The sequence below is a fragment of the Eucalyptus grandis genome, chromosome 5 (assembly GCF_016545825.1).
Source record: "Eucalyptus grandis isolate ANBG69807.140 chromosome 5, ASM1654582v1, whole genome shotgun sequence".
In the NCBI taxonomy this organism is placed as follows: Eukaryota; Viridiplantae; Streptophyta; class Magnoliopsida; order Myrtales; family Myrtaceae; genus Eucalyptus; species Eucalyptus grandis.
This window is the reverse complement of record NC_052616.1, coordinates 47,200,696-47,209,854: the sequence shown is the minus strand read 5'-3', so window position 1 is coordinate 47,209,854 and position 9,159 is coordinate 47,200,696. Positions and strand designations below refer to the sequence as shown.

The 9,159-nt window shown below is 39.6% G+C and overlaps 1 protein-coding gene across 1 annotated transcript; it reads left to right on the top strand.

The window, feature by feature from the left end:
• Window positions 1-314: 314 nt before the first annotated feature.
• LOC104445289 (allantoinase) lies at window positions 315-8,877 on the top strand. Its single transcript, XM_010059128.3, has 16 exons — window positions 315-534; window positions 1,834-1,927; window positions 2,184-2,304; window positions 2,700-2,773; window positions 3,132-3,208; window positions 3,435-3,471; window positions 3,551-3,636; window positions 3,949-4,008; window positions 4,286-4,428; window positions 5,044-5,170; window positions 5,694-5,849; window positions 5,921-6,031; window positions 6,771-6,881; window positions 7,250-7,348; window positions 7,748-7,891; window positions 8,506-8,877. The coding sequence occupies exons 1-15, from the start codon at window positions 451-453 to the stop codon at window positions 7,877-7,879; spliced, it is 1,512 nt and encodes a 503-aa protein (XP_010057430.2). The 5' UTR covers window positions 315-450; the 3' UTR covers window positions 7,880-7,891; window positions 8,506-8,877.
• The last annotated feature ends 282 nt before the right edge of the window (window positions 8,878-9,159 follow it).

Sequence of the window (9,159 nt, the reverse complement as noted above, 5' to 3'; positions counted from 1 at the left end):
GTGTACATAATAAAAATTTCGCCAATGGGAGACAAGTGGGCGTACACGCATGCACGCACGCTCCACTAAAGACATCGCTTTGGAAAAATCAAAGTATTTGGTCGTGCCCAGAAGAAAAACCTTTATTAAATTGCCTCGGTGAATCCTACACGTGGCGTGGAACGACTGGATAGATCGCAGGCCCACCACCGAGCGACAAGCGTCAGAGTTCCATTGGTCGGTAGGGTAAATATTCTTTACGCAGCCACGCTGCTCCCGTGGAATGGAATCTCGAGCCATATCCTTAACACCGAAAAATCAAAATATTAAGGAGAGAGAGGGAAGGAAAAACGACAAGAGGGAGCTGACTCTGATAGCGCTCCGCGACTCGTGAGGGAGCGCGAATTTCTGCGAAGCTCTCTCTCTCCTCTCTGCGTCATCGAGATTCTAGAGAGAGAGAGGGAGGGAGGAATGGAGCATCTGCAATGGCGGATTCCTGCGATGATCCTGCTGGCTTCCTTCGCCGCCTATCTCTACGTGAAGGAGCCGTCGAAGGTCAGCTCTCGCGTCGCTCTCGCGCCCTTTTCCTTTCCTTTTATCATCTCTTCGGCCGGTCGTCTCCGTCGTCGTCGTCTTCCTCGCGAGTTCATAGTTTCCTAGAGACGATTACGTTCGTTTTTTCCGACTGAGATCGTGCGACGAAGCAATCGGTTCGGTGTAGTAAGACGAACAGAGCGTTTGTTCTGCATCCTGATGCTCGATCGCGCGCTCGCCTCGAAAATGCAGCGTCACGGATTTAGCGAACGGAAAATGGCCTTTCTGGTTGCGATCGAGGTCTCTAAGATTCACGCGTCGGTTGCTTTGCCAGTAACTCAGGGAGACGATATGCGGTTCGATGTAGAAGTTTCTACTCGGCCTTTGTTGGACAAACGGAGCGTTGTCCAGCACTCTGATGCTCGTCACGCGCTCGCTTTGAACATGCGGTGTCACGGATTTAGTGAACGGAAATGGTGTTTCCGGTTGCGATTGAGTTTTCTAGGACGCGCGTCGGCTGCTTCGCTGGGAAATCGGTGAAACGATATGCTCATGGGAGTTTCGGTGATGTGCTTTGGAATGAGATTGTGTGACGAAGCAATCGGTTTGGTGTAGTAGTTTCTACTCGGCCTTTGTTAGAGAAACAGAACGTTGTTCAGCGTTCTGATGCTTGATCGCGTGCTCGCTTTGAACGTGCAGAGCCACGGATTTAGCGAATGAAAAATGGACGTTCTTATTGCGATTGTGGTTTCTAGGACTTGTGCGACGGCCGCTTTGCCAGTAAATTGGTGAAACGTTATGCAGATGGAAATTTCGGTGATGTGTTCTGGAATGAGATAGTGCAAGGAAGCGAGCGGTTTGGTGTAGAAGTTTCTACTCGGCCTTTGCTGGACAAACAGAGCGTTTGTTCAGCGTTCTGATGCTTGCGCTTGCTTTGAACATGTAGTGTCACAGAGTATCGAACGGAAATGAGCTTTCTTGTCGCCATTGAGGTTTCCAGGACTTTTGCATCAAAGTAATCAGTGAAATGATATGCTGATGGACGTTTTTGGTGATTTGTTTTGGAATGAGATTGTGCAATGAAGCAATCGGTTTGGTGTAGAAGTTTCTACTCTGCCTTTGCTAGACAAACAGAGCGTCGTTCGGCAATCTGATGCTCGATCGCACGCATGCTTTGAATGTGCAGCATCACAGATTAGTGAACGAAAAATGGACTTTCTTGTTTTGATTGAGGTTTCTAGGACTATGCGTATCGGCTGCTTTGCTGGTAAATTGGCAAAACGATATGCTGATGGAAGTTTATGGTGATGCGTATTGCAGGTTCCTCGCGATGATTGCAGCCTTTTGCCAGACCATCATTATTGGATAAAGAGCAAACGCATAGTGACGCCAGATGGGATCATTTGTGGGGCAGGTTTGTTGCTCCATGTGTGACTGCTTTATAGTCTTTCGTAGCTATATTATTTGCTCTAAAATGGTGTCGAACTAATCTGCAACTCAAAGTGAGACAAAGTTTGCTTTTTGCGAGATAGAAGGAAATGTAACTGCCTCATCAGCTTTGTGCTATTTAGGAAAAAAAAAACTTTAATTGGCTGTTATTGTAGATTGATAACAAAGGTTTTGGTTTAACCTTTAACTTATTCGTGTTTCTAATGTATGTTTATGAGCAGTCGAGGTGAAGGGGAAATTCATTACCTCTGTTGTAACGGAGAATGATTGGCGAGGGGCTTCCAAAGGAGAGCAAGTAATTGATTATGGAGAGGCTGTTGTCATGCCTGGCTTGGTTGATGTGTAAGATGCATCTCTGCTCCAAATAATGGTTATATCTCATCACTTTCAACCGGAAAAAAGGTTTTAGGAGATAGTATAACATTGGATGATAAACAGAGGGACCAATAAAAGCAACATGACCATGGTACTTCCTTTACCTCCACACTTCTAGTCTTGCCGTCATCTTCAGAAGGTTGGAAGGGTGAATGATAACTGGATGACTGAATATTGATCAAATTTAAATTAAGTAGAGGGTGCTCATTTTTCAGTAATTTGGTCTTACTTAGATATCTACTGCCAAATTATGCTTCAGACATCCCTCTATAAACTAATGTAATTATGCTTAAGAGTTGAGCAATCATATCCTTTTTAGAAAAACTTACACTCATATACATTTTATAAAATGTCTGAGGCAGGCATGCACATCTTGATGACCCTGGAAGAGCTGATTGGGAAGGATTTCCTTCAGGGACTAAAGCAGCAGCTGCTGGTAAATTAGACTCTCTTCAAGTTTCTGCCCTTCAATGACACCTTAGTTAATGAATTTCCTGAAATGCTAGTGAGGGGCAGCTGACATTCCATTCACTAGATCATCTTTGTTTAGGAGAAAAGTTGCTTAAATTTCACATAGATTGCTTTCTCTTGCTAAATCTGTGGTGGATGAGATTAACATAACATTCTGAGACTTATATAAACAGAAAATGAAGCATGAGTCTACTTTTCTGTATCATTGTATTTTGTCAGTGATTGTGCTGTAAAACATCTACTGTGAAAACTAGAAGTACTGAACTGTGATCATTTTTATATGTTGAGCTTTACTTGAGTGATTACTTTTTTTTCTCATGCAGGTGGAATAACAACATTGATTGATATGCCCCTCAATAGTGATCCCTCAACTACTTCCACAGAAACCCTGGAATTGAAGGTACGAGAAGTAGGGAGGTTAATTTGCGTTTTTTATCTGGCAAGTAACCATTTGTTTCTGAAAACCATGCACTGCATTTTTTAAGTCCCTCCAGTCTGGATTTTTCTTCATAGCCCTTATCCTGGCCAAATACATAGAAATATGAGCCTTGTGTCTCCAATTTCTGTTCTCTTTATAAAATGTAAGTTCATGGTTTCTATTCATGATTTTCCACCTTCCTTGGCAGATTAAGGCTGCAGAGAAGAACATTTATGTCGATGTCGGTATGAACTGAAAATGACACATGAGCAGGCTAGATATCCTTTATGAGTTGCACGTAAATTCTCACCTTGGTTTCCACAGGTTTCTGGGGAGGTTTAGTTCCTGGAAATGCATTCAATTCAAGCACGCTGGAAGCTCTCCTAGAGGCTGGTGTTCTTGGTCTGAAGGTAATTACCAGAATTTCGGTGTCATCAATTACTTCTTTATCAAATTTTTGCCAGTGTCTCCTTACAATAAGTTTTTGAAAGTCCCAAGTTACAGAGATTTGATGTGAAAATTCAACTGGACCTGGACTTATTTTGTCTGATGCACTACGTCATTATTTGCATGGTTTTGGATATGTGTGCTGCAAGTACTATTAAACAGAAAGTTTCTAAGTTCTCAAGGAAATAGTAAATTGAGGCAATGAAGTAAAAGAAGTGAAAACTTTTTCTTTGGGCCGATTTGCTATCTGACAATTTCACTGTCCTTGTTTGTAGTCCTTTATGTGTCCCTCAGGAATCAACGACTTTCCCATGACAAATGCTGATCATATCAAGGTTCGTCATGTGACACTCATTTTTACTTTTGAGCCCCAATATTATAGCAGAGGACTCAAACTGCTCGTTACAACTTTGATTTTCGTGTCAACTAAGAATTTGCGGTATGCGTTGATAGAGCAATGCTTTATTGTCCTTTAACCCGACCTGAAATCAAAACAATCACATGAATTAGTTATATTGTTTGCTAAAATTTAGCAAAGTTCTCTGTTCTCGTGCAATATCATCTTTTCACTATAGTCATGGGTCAATGATTAATTATCGATTATTTATGCAGGAAGGATTGTCAGTGTTAGCAAAATATAGAAGACCATTGCTCGTTCATGCAGAACTCCAACTAGACTCTGGAAGCCACTTGGATCTAAATACAGAAGATGCCCGATCTTATTCCACCTATCTGAAGACAAGGCCACCTGCTTGGCAAGATTTCCTTACAAATTGATTAGAAATATCACAACTATCTATTTAGGACATTCAGTGTTAGCTTTTTAATGTTCTTATGGAGGCGATTGGCATATAGTGTAATGGAGTAGCTGATGTTCCATTAAGAACGTTAAGTTATCTGGATCTATGATCTAGCTAATTACTCTTTAAAATATTCCCTCAGATTCATAGCTACCGGCTTCCAATCCTCATAATTCTAGATTTTGTTGCTTTAATCAATGTGTTTACTTATGAGAGATGCAATGGTAGCATGAAAATATTTTTCAAATTCCAAAGAGTAGGTTATCTTCCATAATAGGAATCCAGAAAATGCTTTTTCACGTTTAGTTTCTGTATTTTCGAATTCAGCCATTTACAGGCACAAAATTAAGGAGAAAAGCTTTGCTTGAATAAGATAGATGAGTTTCTTTGAAAATTACTGCTTGATATGTTTGCAAAGTTTTGCCAGCCTACTATAAGAAGGATAATCATGTCAAGGTCTTCACCCAATCATGTTGAATTATGAGTTCATCTTCTTCTTATCTCTAGCAGATCTCTTGTGGCAATGTTAAATAGACTTGGAAATTCATATCAATTAATTTTTATAAACAGGGAGGAGGCAGCTATTCGTGAGCTTTTAACTGTGACAAAGGACACAAGGATTGGTGGCTCTGCTGAAGGAGCTCATCTTCATATTGTTCATTTGTCTGATGCAAGTTCATCCTTGGATCTGATAAAGGTATATCATCTTTATCACCTCTTGTTAATAAGATCTCCTGGGAAGTTTCTCATCCAGTGGATATACAAAAATACCAGAAGCATGTAAAATTTCTAGAAAATTTCTTTATGCTTTGCTGGACATTGATGTGTGACTTGCTTAAAAGGAGATCATATACCTTCCCATATTGCATTCCAAGTTCAGTTGGAGGTTCCTAATACACATTGTTGAATTCAGCTGGTTTTGGGATTGTGACTTCCTATGATGAAAAGTTTGATGATTAGTTACAGGCACCTCTTGACCAAAACTACTTTCTTGAACCTTTTTCTGTCTCTTATTTGTAGAAAAAATGTTCATAAATCAATTTTATAGAATGGATATGCAAGATTTTTTCAGTGAAAGATCAGTAGCAATTATTTCTGAGTCAGTTGTGATAGTCTGCTATAATTGTTATTAGTCATGGAAATGTTTTATGGATGCAGCACTAGTGTTTCCTGTCCTCATGCAAAAGAACTAAACCTAATTTTATTTTTGTTTTGCACAGGAAGCAAAAGTTAATGGTGACAGTTTAAGTGTTGAGACTTGTCCCCATTACCTAGCCTTCACAGCAGAAGAAATTCAGGATGGAGATACACGCTTTAAATGTGCTCCCCCCATCCGTGATGCACCTAATAGAGAAAAGTTGTGGGAGGCTTTAATGGTACTTTTAATTTTTTGGATTCTCTATGTACCACATGCCCCATTCTTTTAATTTTTTGCTCTATATATCAGGATGGGCACATTGACATGCTGAGTTCTGACCATTCCCCAACAGTTCCAGAGCTGAAACTGCTTGGTGAAGGCAACTTTTTGAGAGCTTGGGGTGGAATTTCTGGCTTGCAGGTTGGTCTATCTTTGTAATGTCCTTTGACTGATGTAAGCATGTGTTCTCATTATGTCCTATACCTGATAAAGCTTGCCTGACTCAGCTGTGATTATTTGATTAATGAGAATCTGTAATACCATTGGCTCAGATGTGCCGAAATCTGTAATACCATTGCCACATAAGAAACTACTGACAAATACTAATTTTTTGGTTGATGGAGGAGGTTAGGTATTATAACTGAGAGTTGAATTTGATTACTTCTTTCAGATTCAGGGTTCTGACATTAACCACTATAGCATTGCAAAAGCACTTTGTTGCAGAGTCATGTGGCACTTTCACACCAGGACCGCTTTATCACTTATTGTTGTAGGCATTATCAGAGGGTTCTATGTCCGCACATTATGGTTTTATTTCCTACTCAAATTGTTTAAGCAGATGACATTTAGCTTTAGATAAATTAAGCATGCGCATGCATAATTGGCTGTAGAGAGTTATAAGGTTCTGGCATTCTTTTTTACGATGTTCATTCATGAGGTTCATTCTTCCTCTGGGTAGTTTGTTTGTAGAGCATTTACTTAAGAGGCTATGGCAGTTGATCTACTCTCTAAGTTGTGTTCTGTAGGTGCATAGAATTGCAGATGATATGTCATTAAGTTAGCTCCTTTGGTTGAACTGTTAAATGCTTTTTTTCAATATTGAGAAATCATGTATCTCCTCTCTGAATGTCATCTAAAAGTAATTTGTGAAAATCTGCAGTTTGTTCTTCCTGTCACCTGGTCATATGGCAAAAAATATGGGGTTACTTTGGAACAGCTAGCTTTATGGTGGAGCGAGAGGCCTGCGAAAATTGCTGGACTTAAGTTAAAGGTGATTGCTTTCAGCATCATCAGTTTCCCTTCTAATTTAAGATTATGAAATTATCATGTCACATTTTAGGAGAACTTTTCACAGAGTAGACTTGTTTCAAGATCTTACAATGACTGACTACCTTTTCTTGGTAAAAACTGATCAAAGTAGTTTTTCTCAGAAAAGCAACCCTTATTTAATGTCTCCTAAAATGACTATTTTTTTTTTTTTATTTAAACAAATGGAACTTTGGTTTATTTTAACATGGTGCCAATCAGATCAGGTTTCTCCATCTCCATATGCTCTTAAAGAACAGGCAATGAATAGAATAGGCTCCTGCTTTCAGCTTACAGTCTTCATGATGAAAAGAGTGACAATTCTATTTGCAGGGAGCCATTGCAAGTGGAAACCTTGCAGACATTGTAGTATGGGATCCCAGTGCAGAGTTTGAACTTTCCGATGAGTACCCTGTATATATTAAACACCCGGTATGTAGGCTGGTTTACCATTGAAAATATACCTATTCGATAATGCACAATCAGTACATCATTTTTCTTCAAAAGCATCAGTTGAAGATAATATTTCAGAGGTTTAAATAGATCAAGAAACTGGTGGTCAACAGTCTTTCAGATGACTTGCTGCAGCTTGAGTCTCCTCATCTCTGCAGAATTTGCAAAACAAAGCATTTTTTGGGGGCTCTTTGGGAGTAGAGTTACAGACCTAATGTATTACTTAGAATGTCCAGATGACATTTATTTTGAATCTACATATAGGGTGAACCTATTTCCTTCCCTTAACCACAAAGCATGGATGCATTATCGTTTTGTCAAATGCTTTCCAAGGTTTGTCTGTTTAGTAGATTGACATGTGAACAATCTTGTGAGCAGTCTATCTCAGCCTACATGGGAAAAAGATTAGCTGGGAAAGTTTTTGCTACTTTTGTTGGAGGAAATCTTGTGTATAAAGAGGGAAAGCATGCCCCCACTGCCTGTGGTGTTCAGATTCTTGCCAAAAGATGAACAAATCAACAGGTAATCCCATTGTTCTTCCCCCAAATAATCTTCTTTCGACTTCTTACCTTTCAGATATGTATTTTACTGTAACTTTCACTTTTCTTTACATCATTATACTTGTTTATTCTTCTCTAGATATATTCATAGTTGTGGGCCAAAGGCTCGATTAGCTGAAACGCGATAGTTTCTTCGGCAGGGAGGGTTGTGTACTAAGATTGCATCTTTGAAATGAAAAGATTTGCATCCTGATTTCACGCTCAAGTGGAGCCGCAGGGTTTTAAGGACACAGTGGTCTATAACTAGTAATGGTAGGTTGAAAACTGATCGTACTAAGAGGACATGTGCTTGATTAATCCTGCTGAAAATTGATGCTTAGTGATACCAATAGAGCAAATTTGCATTAGAGCATCAGTGTAGACATCAGCGGAAATTCCTAATTGGCAATGTCATGTCCTTGTCTTTGGTGAACATGTGAATAGACAACTTTGCGCTAATATTGTTGGAGCCATGGTGCCAAAGTTTTAGAAGAACATCTCATTCTTCAAAAAGGGACCACCTGCTATATAAATGGGGGTAACCATGTTCTTTGACTTGATGAATCGCATATTATGTCGGTGGTATATCTTGAACAGGCCTATCCATCCAACAACCTTTGCACATTTTGTGAAGCATCGATTACCCATCTAAGCCAAAGGCAAAGCGAGGAAATTTCGCTCGGCCAGGAGATTTGTGGTTTGGAACTGAACGAGAACTTGCGACGAGGATAGAAGAGAGATTGCTATGCAAATGGAATGAAGAGATAAGATGATGCCTGCTTTAGCATCACTATTTGGCCCCGTTTCTGTATAGTTCATGCTTTGAAGTCTGCAATGTCCAACGCTTTTATTATCAAGCTTATTTTAAGTTAACTCAAAATATTTCATGTCAATCTGATACTGACAATCTCTCTCTCTCTCTCTCTCTCTCTCTCTCTCTCTCTAAATGGATGGAATTAATTGAACAAATATCGGTAGATGTTTCTAACGTTTGCAAGGAAGAACAAATACGTGACACCTTCTTTTACAAAAAAAAAAAAAAAAACAAATACGTGACAACTTGAGCTAGCGTAGGAAATGTCCTTATCTTGTGCATGCGGGTGATGTACCATTGGATCAATGCTCAGATTTGGTGATAATTTGCTTGTCATCAAACTAAATCGAGACTGATGAATGGCTGAGTTTTGTGTCGATGACGAAGCAATGGCTGGTTTCTCAAAACTCTCCCAGAAGTGAAGAACGAGGCTAAAT

Coding starts and splice junctions, on each gene's coding strand:
- LOC104445289 (XM_010059128.3), top strand. CDS start 451: ATGGAGCATCTGCAATGGCGGATTCCTGCGATGATCCTGCTGGCTTCC. Junction 535..1,833: donor ACGTGAAGGAGCCGTCGAAG/GTCAGCTCTCGC, acceptor TGCGTATTGCAG/GTTCCTCGCGATGATTGCAG. Junction 3,637..3,948: donor CTGGTGTTCTTGGTCTGAAG/GTAATTACCAGA, acceptor CCTTGTTTGTAG/TCCTTTATGTGTCCCTCAGG.